This window comes from Gorilla gorilla, chromosome 10 (assembly GCF_029281585.2).
Source record: "Gorilla gorilla gorilla isolate KB3781 chromosome 10, NHGRI_mGorGor1-v2.1_pri, whole genome shotgun sequence".
In the NCBI taxonomy this organism is placed as follows: Eukaryota; Metazoa; Chordata; class Mammalia; order Primates; family Hominidae; genus Gorilla; species Gorilla gorilla.
The window spans coordinates 52,458,903-52,472,203 of record NC_073234.2 but is presented as its reverse complement, the minus strand read 5'-3'; the positions used below and the strand labels follow the sequence as shown (position 1 = coordinate 52,472,203).

Below are 13,301 nucleotides of genomic sequence, written 5' to 3'. Positions count from 1 at the left end.
ATGATAAAGCTTGTCCCAGTTCATAGTGGCAGAGTTCCTCTAGTACTTGTGTGCACATCTCATAACACATGTAAGACATTGGGCTTCAAGGATACTGTTATTTGTCTTGCCCCACTAGTTCTCTCACAAACATGCATCTTTGTTTTCTTATATGTTTGTATTTTTATTTTATTTTATTTATTTATTTATTTTTGAGATGGAGTCTCGCTCTGTCGCCAGGCTGGAGTGCAGTGGTGCAATCTCGGCTCACTGCAATCTCCACCTCCCTGGTTCAAGCGATTCTCCTGCTTCAACCTCCCAAGTAGCTGGGATTACAGGCACATGCCACCACACCCAGCTAATTTTTGTATTTTCAGTAGGAACGGGGTTTCATCATGTTGGCCAGGATGGTCTCGATCTCCTGACCTCGTGATCCACCTGCCTCGGCCTCCCAAAGTGCTGGGATTACAGGTATTACAGGTATGAGACACCACACCTGGCTTATTTACTTATTTATTTTTGAGACCGGGTTTCACTTTGTTGCCCAGGTTGAAGTGGAGTGGCACAAACAGCTCACTGCAGCCCTGACCTGGGCTCAAGTGATCCTCCTGCCTCAGCCTCCCAAGTAGCTGGGACCACAGGTGCACCCCATCACACCTGGCTAATCGTTTTACTTTCTGTAGAGACAGGGTCTTGCAATGTTGTCCAGTCTGGTCTCAAACTCCTGGCCTCAAGCAATCCACCCGGCTCGTCCTCCCAAAGTGCTGGAACTACAGGCACCAGTCACCACACCTAAACCATCATCTTTGGAGATAGAGACAGAGGGATGGTGTTCTAGTAAGAACCATAACTGGAGATACCTATTTAGGTACAACATGCCTACCAGTAAGGGGTCCATGGGATTTTGGTGAACAGTGAGATCTGGTTTGAATCTTGGCTCAATTGCTTACTAGTACTGTGATCTTGTGCAAATTATATGGCATCTCTGGCTTTTCTTTTTCCTCATTACAAAACAGAGATAATAATACCACTTCCCTCACAGGACAGGACAGCAGAGCAGGTTAGAGTGCATGATGTGAAGCCAGATTGCCTGGATTTGTATCTGTGTTCAACCACTTCCTAGCTGTGTGACCTTGTGCACGTTACCTAATCTCTCTGAACCTCGGTCTTCTTTTCTGTAAAATAAAGTAGATAGCAGCCAGACGCCGTGGCTGACACCTGTAATCCCAGCACTTTGGGAGGCCAAGGTGGGTGGATCACCTGAGGTCGGGAGTTCGAAACCAGCCTGACCAACATGGAGAAACCTCGTCTGTACTAAAAAAACAAACAAACAAACAAACAAAAACAGAATTAGCCGGGCATGGTAGCACATGCCTGTAGTCCCTTGGGAGGCTGAGGTAGGAGAATCACTTGAACCCAGGAGGCAGAGGTTGCGGTGAGCCAAGATCGTGCCATTGCACTCCAGCCAGAGTGAAACTCCGTCTAAAAAAAAAAAAAATAGCACCTCATAGGCTCATAGGGTTATCACAGGAATAAATAACATAGAAAGAACTCGTAAGTGGGGCCGGGCACCATGGTTTATGCCTGTAATCCCAGCACTTTGGAAGGCCGAGGCAGGAGGATCACTTGAGCCCAGAAGTTCAAGACCAGCCTGGGCAACATGGTGAAACCCCATCTCCACAAAAAATAGACTACTACTGTGGTACTCCTGTAGTCCTAGCTACCCAGGAGGCTGAGGTAGGAGGGTCAGGAGGGTGATCAGGACGGTGAACCAGGAGGGTGAGGTTGCAGTGAGCAGTGGTCATGCCACTGTACTCCAGCGTGGGCGACAGAGTGAGACCCTGTCTCAAAAAAAAAAAAAAAAAATCTCATAAGTGCCCCTGACCCATAGTAAACATTTAACAAATGTTAGCTCTTATCATTTATGAGGCTAAACATGATCATGTAAAGCCCTCAACAGTGCACAGTGCTGAACACTCATTAAGTACATGCTAACTTTATTTATTTATTTATTTATTTATTTAGAGATGGAGTCTCCCTCTTTTGCCCAGGTTGGAGTGCAGTGGCGCAGTCTTGGCTCACTGCAACCTCTGCCTCCCGGGTTTAAGCGATTCTCCTGCCTCAGCCTCCCGAGTAGTTGGGATTACAGGCATGTGCCACCATGCCCGGCTAATTTTTGTATTTTAGTAGAGATGGGGTTTCACCGTGTTAGCCAGGATGGTCTCGATCTCCCGACCTTGTGATCCACCTGCCTCGGCCTCCCAAAGTTCTGGGATTACAGGCTTGAGCCACCACGCCTGGCCTAGTACATGCTAACTTTATTTCTGGCACTAGCACTACACTATGGCACTTGGAAAACAAGAGCTATAAGTCACTGAGAAAGGAAGTTAAGAGTTAAGGCCCCTGAGCTGCCATCAGTAGGCATCGGAATTGGAAGGTCATGAAGGCAAATGTCACCTCTCCTTGAACTCAGAGGAGACCAGAATCCCAGGAGCCTCCCCCAGCTTTGGCTTAGTCTGTCCACCTTCTATGTGGGGTGGAATCTCAGCAGCTTGGATCCTCTACTGATGATTTCATCCAACCTTTTTCTCTCCTCTAGACTCTCCAGGGCAGTGGTTCTCAACCAGAATTTTTCCACAGGGGCCATTTAGCAACATCTGGAGACATTTTTGGGTGTGATAGCTGGAGAGTGCGGTGCTGTCTTCTAGCATCCACCAGATCAGGGACACTGCTAAACATCTTGGGCTGCACAGGACAGTCCCTCACAACAAAGCATTATCCAGTCCAAAATGTCAATAGTTCCAGGGTTGAGAACCCCTGCACCCCTGCTCTTGGGCTAAGGAGCCCTTCCTTGGTTTAGTAGGTCTTGGGTGGGGCTAGGGCAGGGGGATGGGGGAAGAGAGAAGCTCCTTCTTGGAGGAGCTGGGGAATGGTGGAGGCAGCCCCTCTGCAACCCACAGAAAGGGTCCCAGGACAGCTTTTCTCTCATTATCATCAACCAAAGGGCTCAAGCACGGTGGCTCATGCCTGTAATCCCAGATCTTAGGGAGGCAGAGATGTGAGGATAGCTTGAGCCCAGGAGTTTGAGACCTGCCTGAGCAATATAGCAAGACCGTGTTCTCCACAAAAAGGAAAAAAAAAAAAAAGATAAAAAAAAAAAAAAAGATCAATTGTAACAACTAAAGAAAACAGAAAAAAATACGGAGCCAAATTCTTTATATGTATTATATTTTTCATTAATAAATAGGTTTTCTTCATTAAACACAGAACATATAACAGATTGAAACACTCCCCCCCTCCCCCCAATTCCAAAGACAAGAGTCTATAAAACAAATGCCAGCTGTACTACCCTAAGGGCAGAAAAAGTCTGGTGACCCCCACCCAGCCCTGCCCCTGCAGCACCACCACCCCCACACTCTGCAAGAGAAGGGGGTCTGGGGCTTCTCCCTTGGACCCTGGGGACTTAGGTGAGAAGCATGTGAATGTATGATGTCACCTCTCCATGAGGCATGGGCTATGCAAAGATGAGGTTTCCTTCTCATTGGCTCTGACCAGCTCCCGCACTTCCGATTGCAGTTACGAAGCACCTGGGCTAAGCCCCCAAGGGAGCTGCCGCTCCGCTTCCCCACTCTCCATTGCTGCCTCCTTAGAGGGGAAGGGAAGGGCTCAGGGACCCCTCCCATCCCCTGACCTGCATGGAAACGCTGCGTGGAAGAGGCATGATGCTGAAGGTGAGGCTGCTGTAGGCCCCCAAGCCCATGAGGCCAGCATGCCCCCCGTCCCCCACAGCTTTCCTTCCTCTGGAGCAGGGGGGGGCACTGGGGTAGTTGCCCCCTCCACAATCTAGTGCCTGGCTTGGGGTATGATGGTTCTCTCTCAGCGTCAGGTCCTCATGCCGGGCCTGGCTCCTTCCTCGCCCCATTCCTGTCTCCTTCCAAGCCCTCACCGTGGCCATCTGAAAAACTCATGTCCAGTGTCCTAAATTGTCTCATCCTCCCTCTCCCCGTGCATCTGCACCCCAAGGGAGGAAGTAGGGGGTTGTCTCCCCCCTCCAATTTCCACTTCACATAATGGAACAGCTTTTGGCCTTTTCCTTCTTGAAGGTAGAAGAGATGAGTTCAGAGCGACTGGGGAGGTGGAGCAGTCGTTTGGAGAGGCTTCGGACAGGGCTCTTCTGGGGCAGTGGGCTAGGCTTGTTCAGACACAGCATGGATGCCGTCCGAAAGATGCTGTGGATGCTCTTTTCTGAGGTGAAAGCCGAGCCTTCCAGGTAGATTTCTGCACCCAGCTGCTTTGCTATTGCACAACCCTGCAGGAGGGGGTGAGGGCATTAATGCAGTGGGCCAAAATGGCTCTGGGACGCTGCCTCTGTGCGTCACTCCCCAGGGCCACTCCAGAGGGGACCCAGCTGCCAGTCTCCAAACACCACCCTCTGCAGATTATTTGATTATCTTTTCTTTTTTTTTTTTTGGCATACACCCTGTCTGATGATGCCTCTTTTTCTTAAGACGATGCCTGACTGCACATTATAAATCATCTGGAATACTCTTAAAACTATATTGATGCCAAACTAAATTAGAATTTCTGGGGATAGCTGGGGCAGTGGCTAGTGCCTCTAATCCCAGCTACTCAGGAGGCTGTGATGGGAGGATCACTTGAGGAGGCCAGGACTTCAAGACCAGCCTAGGTGGCCGGGCGCGGTGGCTTACACCCATAATCCCAGCACTTTGGAATTACAAAAATAAATCTCAAAAATAAAGATAATAAAATAATAATAAACACTTTTAAAAAATGTTTAAAAATTCACTGGAAGTGGGCACACAACTATAGTCTCAAATACTAGAGAGGATCCCTTGAGCCCAGGAGTTCTGCACTGTAGTGAGCTAGGATCACACCACTGCACTTCATTCTGGGTGACAGAGTAAGACCCTGTCTATGGAAAAAAACAAAAAAAAAAAAAGGAAAAGGAAAAAAAAATTCTGGGTATAGAGCAAGGCATTAGTATTCTTCTTTTTCTTTCTTTCTTTTTTTTTTTTTTTTTGAAACAGTCTCGCTCTGTCGCCCAGGCTGGAGTGCAGTGGCACGATCTCGGCTCACTGCAAGCTCCGCCTCCCGGGTTCACACAATTCTCCTGCCTCAGCCTCCCAAGTAGCTGGGACTACAGGCACCCGCCAACACGCCTGGCTAATTTTTTGTATTTTTAGTAGAGATGGAGTTTCACCGTGTTAGCCAGGATGGTCTTGATCTCCTGACCTTGTGATCCGCCCGCCTCAGCCTCCCAAAGTGCTGGGATTACAGGCGTGAGCCACCGCACCTGGCCGGTATTAGTATTCTTAAGAGCTCCCCAGGTCAGGTGCAGTGGAGGCCAAGGCAGGTGGATCACCTGAGGTCAGGAGTTCAAGACCAGCCTGGCCAACATGGTGAAACCCCATCTCTACTAAAAATAACAAAAATTAGCTGGGCGTGTTGGCGGGCACCTGTAATCCCAGCTACTCAGGAGGCTGATGCAGGAGAATCTCTTGAACCCAGGAGGCAGAGGTTGCAGTGAGCTGAGATCGCACCACTGCACTCCAGCCTGAGTGACAAGAGCGAAACTCAGTCCCCCAACCCTATGCTCTCATGCACATAAGAAAGTATCCAGGGGTCTTATAAAAAATGCAGATTCCAGGCCAGGTGTGGTGACTCACAACTGTAATCCCAGCACTTTGGGAGGCCAAGGTAGGAGAATCACTTGATGTCAGGAGTTCAAGAACAACCTGGGAAACATACTGAGACCTTGTCTCTACAAAAAATGTTAAAAGATTAGCTAGGCTTGGGGCCCATACCTATAGTCCCAGCTACTATGGAGACAGGAGGGAGGATCACTTGAGTCCGGGAGGTCAAGGCTGCATAAACAACCATTGTGCCACTGCACTCCAACCTAGGCAGATCACACTTTTTTTTCTTGAAATAGAGTCTCACTCTGTTGCCCAGGGATTACAGGTGTGCACCACCATACCTGGCTAATTTTTTGTATTTTTTGTAGAGATGGGGTTTCACCACGTTGGCCAGGCTGGTCTTGAACTCCTGACCTCAAGTGATCCACCTGCCTCGGTCTCCCAAAGTGCTGGGATTACAGGCATGAGCCACCACACCTGGCCTTTTTTTTTTTTTTTTTTCTTGAGACAGAGTCTCTCACTCTGTTGCCCAGGTGGGAGTGCAGTGGCACGATCTCAGCTAACTGCAACCTCCATCTCCCAGGTTCAAGCGATTCTCCTGCCTCAGTCTCCTGAGTAGCTGGGATTACGGGTGCATGCCACCACACCCAGCTACTTTTGGTATTTTTAGTAGAGACAGCGTTTTGCCGTGTTGGCCAGGCTAGTCCTGAATTCCTGAGCTCAAGTGATCCACCGGCCTTGGCCTCTCAAGTGCTGGGATTACAGGCGTGAGCCACCGCACCCAGTGCCCCTCCTCCTTTTCTTTTTTTTTTTGAGACAGGGTCTCACTCTGTCACTCAGGCTGGAGTGCAGTGGCATGATCACAGCTCCTTGCAGCCTCAACCTCCTGGGCTCAAGCGGTCCTCCCACCTCAGCATCCTGAGTAGCTATGACTACAGGCACTCACCACCACACCCACCTATTTTTTTTTTTTTTTTGGTAGAGACAGTCTTGCTTTGTTGCCCAGGCTTATCTCAAACTCCTGGGCTCAAGCTATCCTCCTGCCTCAGCCTCCCAAAGTTCTGGAATTACAGGCATGAGCCACCTTGCACCTGGCCTCTTTCTTTGTGTGTGTGAAATTCTAACAAACACCTCTAATGATTCTAACGCAGGTGGTCAGAATACAATCTTAGAAATGTGGGCACACACAGGAATAACTCACCTGCTAACTGACAGCATACATCTGGGTAAGCAGGTGCCCACCACCTCTCTCCAGGTGACTCATTTGCTAATTATAACAGCAATTCTCTCTTGCCATAGTGGAAGAATTTGAGCCAGGGCCATATTTCAAGCTGTCTGCCTCTAGCCTTCCTCACTCCACCCCACGACATGCACTTGGACGCGCACACACCTGCTCATAGGAGATGGGCGCCTGCTTCTGGTGGGACAGCTCCATCAGAGTACTCAGGTCTGTTCGCAGGTCTGTCTTGCAGCCAATGAGCAAAACGCGGGTGCTGGGACAATAATCTAGGATTTCTGTCCTCCACTGAGGGGTGGAGCAGGAAGAAGGGTAGGAGAAGAAGGAAGGAAGGAGAGTTAGTGGCAGACATACCAGGAGAAGCTTGGCTGGCAACGTCACACACATCACCTCACTCATCACCAGCCCAGTCCTCCCTCTGAGTCACAGCATCACCGTTGCACTAATTACATCATTTTCCTGCCCATGAGGCCTTTGGGGCCCCCAGAGTGCTGACCCAGGAGGCTGTTCCCCTAGTCTATGTCTCAGTCACCAGAGAGGGCACAAGGGCAATTCTCCTCCCACTCTCTGCCAACCATACAGGCATGGATCTGCCCCCTCACCCCAAAGGGCCTCACAAGTCCAGAATGCCAGGGGGAAGCCAACCAGTCTCTTCTCAAGGGAAGAACATGATCCCAGCATCTTCTATACTATGCTAGATACACAAGGTTTCCTAGGACTCCTCGGCATTGGCGGATCTGCCCAGACCTAAGCATTTCATACCAGCAGCTCAGCTCAGACCTGCCTGGCTTGCCCATTCTCAGTGGGACTGGGATCAGGGTCTATAGAAGCTGCCTCCAAAAGGTCCCATGCCTGACCCTCATACCGTATCACCTAAAGGTTCTGTGACTCTCCGTCCTCTGCTTCCTGAGTCTTCAATACCACCCTCCCTTGCGGGGCCTCTGGCAAGGCAGCATGGGATAACAAAAAGGGCAGGAGGCAGCGGGGTAAGGAGACCCAAGTTCCAGTCCCAGAGCTGTAGCTAATGTGTGGCCTTGGGCAAATCTCTTTCTTCCCTGGCTTCCGTTTCTTGATGTTATACAAGACTGCATTCATGACAAGGTCCCAATTCCTTCTTGGTCCTCATGCTGAGTTAGAGATTAGAGAGTTGATCTAGTCTTACCTTCTTGAGTGCGCTATCCACTGTCTCTGGACGGCTGATGTCAAAACATAGTAATACTGCATCCGAGTCGCTGTAGCAGAGTGGACGGACATTATCGTAGTAGGGAGATCCTGGTGTAGGCCAGAAAGAGCTGATGGTGAGCCATGGTGTTTTCCTTCCCCAATAGGCCTAAGCCCTAAAGCCCTGGGAATACCATCCTCGATCCCTGAGGATTCACCCATCTCCCAGGGGGAATGTACTGAGGCTGGAAGCTTGGGACCTGACTGTCTGCCAGAAGGTCATGAAAGAATATCATCCCCCTTAGTCCAGAAAAAGGGAAAGAAGACAAAATAAAGTGGCTGGAGTATAATTTGGCCCTGTTTGGGTCTCCTACAGCAGGCTTAATTGGAGATCTAGTTTTCTGAGTCCCAGAAGATGCTTCCAGCCCTGCAGAGAGACAGCACTTATTTCAGGGCTTCTCTCTTCTAGAGCCTGCCTGCTGCACAACTTCACTCCCTTCTGCTCCAGGGTCTCCCCAGTGAAGAGAAAAACCTCCTTGTTACATAACCTGGCTGCTGCTTTTCCATGGGGTCAGAGCTTTAGGAGGCTAGCAGGGGAGGGAGAAAATCAAGGGTTCAGTGCCCCACTTCTCCACCCACCCAGATCGGCTTACACTGAAAAGGGCAAAAGGAAAGCTGTACCTCCTGACCCCCCCCCCCCCGCCCCCATCTCAGGAAGGCAGTCTCAAAGACAGCAGCACCGATGGCTGGGGATTTAGAGGCTAGAGCAAGAGTCCTTCGTTGGGAGGGAAATAGGCAATGCAGACCCAGGTGGTCCCATATGGGAGAATGCTAGGGGCTGAGCCTGCCCCCTCCATCCTGGGGAAGGAGCAGTAGCAGATTTGGAACCCAGACAATCCGTGCTCAGAATAGCAAGCAGCCCCTCTCCCTGCACCGCAATCGCCATGGAAACTGGGGGGAATCCAAGCTGGTGGGGGGATGTTGGTCATTAAAAAAAGGAATACAGGGAAGTTGGGATAGCTGCCTGCTGCTTTAGCAAGCCTCCTCCATCCCTTTCTGAGGTGGGGTCTTACCACTGCAGCACTGAGGAGCGGAAGCACTGCAGCACTGGGGAAGGGGGAGGGGAGGAGGCCTCCATTTTGGCTCCAAGCAATCCCCCTCCCCTAAGACTAGCAAGTAAATAATGGGAACAGGGTCAACCCTGACCCTAACATTGGGAAACCCTATCCCACACACCATGGCCACTTCCTCCTTCCTTATGGGAACCTAATCTGAAAGAGGGAGTTTGAGAATAACTGACAGCCTTTATCCTTTCGGAAATTGGGGGTGGGGGTGTGACACAGGGAACAGAGACTACACTTGCTGATTTTCCATGATCTGGTTTGGGATTTGAGGGCTGCATTCTGACTGTCAAAGGAGGGAGGAGGTCGGGGGAGGGCGTTTGGGCGGTGGTAGTGAAAAGAGATGAGCTGCAGTAAGATTCTGGGAAGATTGGAAGGTGGGAGGGTACAGCAGATGAAAAACCAAAAATTATACATCATGCAGTCAAGCTGCATTCTAGCCCAATCTTGCCAGCATAGCACAGCCCAGGAGAACCAGAACGCTGCCTCCCAAGCCCTGAAACTGCAACAGGGAAAAGCATACCAGATTGGGGAATTTTTGTTTGGGGAGGAAAGGCTCATTGTCTGTCTAACCATTCCCTAGCCCCAATCTTTTCAGACCTCAGAATTAGAGCATGGGAACAATGGCTGTTGAAGGAGCAGGACAGCATATTTATTATATGTAGCAGGAAACACCTAGTGATTTACGGTCCCTTTTTAAACTCAGCCTGAATATGCATTTTTGGGGAGGGGTGGATTTTATTTTCTTTCTCTTATTCCCGGCTTTTACTCCTTAATTATGACTCTGAGCCAGTCTATTGAAAAAGGTCTGGGGTAGAGAGATAATGGGAAGGGGTCAGAATCAAGGCAAAGGATAGCCTAGCACTAAGGGCTTGGGGCTGAGAGGCTGGAAAAACATTGTTTCTACATTCTAGAGAGACAGGGCATATTCTACCTCACCCCAGTAGAGGGAAAACAGTCAGAGCCAACCTCCCCTCTGCCCTGCCGGCCACTATTCACAACTGACTATGCCCTATATTAAGCCATCTCCCCCAGCTTCCAAAACATCGATGATGCATTGCTTCATCCCCAAGCTGCAGCGGTGTGACGAGTGGGGCTGAGCTGCGGCAGGAGGACAGCAGTGGCCCAAGATGGAATGCAGGAGACAAAACTGAGTCTGAGCAACCTTTCCCCAAAGCAGACTTGTCTCCCCGCCCCAACCACGCTGCCTCCAGCAGCACTGCCTCTTGCCTCTTATTTGGCTTTGCTCTGGGGAAGTAAAAGGTGTGTGTGTGTGTGTGCGCGTGTGTGTGCATGTGCGTACGCGCGCATGTTGGGTGGTAGGGAATGGAAATGGAGAAGTCCTGTTTTACTGCCCACCCCCAGGACTATTCATGGGTCCCTTCACCTCACCATCCCAGCCCTCTAAAGGGTGGAACCAGACCCAGGGAAGAGAGTGGCTCCTGGGGTTCACCCACTCTGCACCCTTGGACCATGCAACTGAGTGGACCAACTGTCAGCCCTCCCCACAACTAATGAGTCTTCAGATCCTCTTTTTTCACTTCTCCCCACCAAAGGGGAAAACAATTTCTAAAAGACAGCAGCTACACAGCAGACCAGTGGGGGTGGGAAAGGGGTATTTGGAGCCAAATTCTTACCTGAGGTATCCCAGAGACTAAGCTCCACCCTCTGTTCCTCTGTCTCCAAACAGGCTGTGTAATTTTCAAACACGGTGGGCACATAGGTCTGTGAAAAGAGAGGAAACATTCACCCCAGGCACCCCTACCCTCAGATCCCCTGGTTAGTGCTGGCTACACATGCACTCACCAGAGAGACAGTAAAGTCACAGGAGACAAGAAACCAGAGGAGATGCCTGGGGCAGGAGGGAAGGGACTGTGGAGGACCAGGCACTTTGCTCTGCAGCAGTGAGAAATGTGAATGACACCCCCCCCACACCACACCAGGGGTAAGCCCCCCATATCCTAGGCGCTCAGGGACACACACACACACACACACACACAGATTCCTCCCATCCCCAGATTTGTGTTTCCCAGTTTGAGAAAGCCACAGGCCAAAGCCAATCCTAGCTCATCTCCTCTCAAACCCCTCCCGGCCAGGTGAACAGAGGGGCTGCAGAAGCCTGCCTGGAGGCACAGGCATAGAGCCTTTGAGGAGCAGGTGAGCGGATAGGCAGGGATTACGTCAAGAAGAAACCCCAGACTCTCAAATGCCTCCAGTGCCCTCTCCTGAGAGCAGACTCCAGGGACGCAGGAAGGTGGAGGGGATCTGATGGGGCCTCTGGGTGAAGAGGTGAGGAGGAGCCAGCGGGGCGGCAGAAGTGGAACAGGTCTCAGGGGAAGCTAAGGCAGGGCAGTCCTCCAGCCAAAAAGCAGCTGAGGATGGTAAAGCCTCAGAAAGTGGCTGAGGATGGGCTGGGGCTGGAGGAGCCACGTCTCCTGGGCAGGTGGAAATCTACCCCAAGGCGGGCAGGCAAGGAGAAAAGCCAGCCAGCGGGCGGGCGGGCAGCTCACCTCCGGATAGCAATCCTTCGCTAACACTTGCAACATCGCGGTCTTCCCACACTGCACGTCCCCGACCAGAACGAGCTTACATCTGGCCACGACTGGCTGGGGGGCCCGTCTCTCCTTCATGGTTGCAGTGTCCGCGGGACTTGAACTTCGATTCAGAAGGGAGGGTTGCGCCAGGTGCGTCTCAGCACACCAATCCAGCCAGATTCCCTGCCTCCCTCCAACTGAGGAGGAGAACGGCACAGCCGCCTTTTATTTTTCTGGGTGAGCCAATCACAAGAGGAGGCGGACTCTGTTACGCCCAATCCCTGAGGTGGGATTCCCTCCAGCAGCCAATGGATCTGAGGATCTGAGTCAGCGCCCCCTTCCTCCCTTCTCTTTCTCTTAAAGCTGCACCGTTGTTTCCGCCTGAAAGGGGATTCCCAGGTTGTTTTGCATTTGTATTAGGAAGGGGAAAGGGTACTGGAAGCAAAATGAAATGATCTGGAGTGTCTACCAATAAGTGTCAGAAAAACAAACTAGCTATGGAAGCAGGAAGTGAGGTCAGGCTGGAGTTGCAGGGACTGTCCCGGGTGGGTTACAAGAGCAGGACCTGCTTAGACTATAGACAGGTGTGTGTGTGTGTGTTTTGGAGGAGTAGGGGATGGGGGAGGTGGCCCAGAACTTCTCTGACATTTTTTTTCTTTTTTTTCCTTACATCTTTTGTTTTAAATAGAGACAGGAGTCTCACCATGTTATCCAGGCTGGCCTTGAACTTCTGGGCTCAAGCAATCCGCCTGTCTCAGCCTCCCAAAGTGCTGGGACTACAGACATGAGCCACAGCGCCTGGCCTGATGTCTGATTTTTTTGTTTTTTCTAATTCCCATCCAAACCAGTTCTTACTTCCCTTTATTTCCCCTCCCAATATCAGCTCCTGCTGTACCTCTTTTATTTATTTTTTATTTATTTATTTATTTATTTATTTATTTATTTATTTATTTATTTTGAGACGGAGTTTCGCTCTTGTTGCCCAGGCTGGAGTGCAATGGCGCGATCTCAGCTCACTGCAACCTCCACCTCCCGGATTCAAGCGATTCTCCTGCCTCAGCCTCCCGAGTAGCTGGGATTACAGGCATGCACCACCATGCCCAGCTAATGTTGTATTTTTAGTAGAGACGGGGTTTCTCCATGTTGGTCAGGCTGGTCTCGAACTCCCGACCTCAGGTGATCTGCCCGCCTTGGCCTCCCAAAGTGCTGGGATTATAGGCGTGAGCCACCATGCCCGGCCTGTGCCCCTTTTAAAGCCTTCTCTTCTTCAAGAATCACCTTCACCACCAAAGACAGAGAGAAAGAGAGAAAGAGAAAACTTTCTAGAGTCATCCATAAAAAAAACACACAGCACCTGACCCAGTGATGGGCAGAGAGAAATGAGGGACTCTGGCAAGTGGGGGTGGGAGAGAGGAAGAAGACAAAGCAAACACAGTCACTGTTTGGCCAGACAGCCTCTCACCCATGCCTAGCAGAAGCTGCTTAGGGGTGTTTGTTCTGCGGCCTAGGCTCAGCTTCCTGGATGAATCAGGCACAGGTCCAGTTCCATGTTAACGCCCACTGAAACTGACGCACTAATGTGTGTCACCTGGTTAAAGTCCAGACTGGGCCC

General features: G+C 50.7%; 1 protein-coding gene across 1 annotated transcript; it reads right to left on the bottom strand.

The window, feature by feature from the left end:
* Positions 1-3,190: 3,190 nt before the first annotated feature.
* RND1 (Rho family GTPase 1) lies at positions 3,191-11,888 on the bottom strand. The gene is made up of 5 exons (XM_004053060.3): positions 11,666-11,888; positions 10,793-10,880; positions 8,036-8,145; positions 7,027-7,161; positions 3,191-4,288 (listed from the first exon to the last, which is right to left on the bottom strand). Exons 1-5 carry the CDS (start codon positions 11,783-11,785, stop codon positions 4,043-4,045), a joined length of 699 nt encoding a protein of 232 aa, XP_004053108.1. The 5' UTR covers positions 11,786-11,888; the 3' UTR covers positions 3,191-4,042.
* Between the last annotated feature and the right edge of the window lie 1,413 nt (positions 11,889-13,301).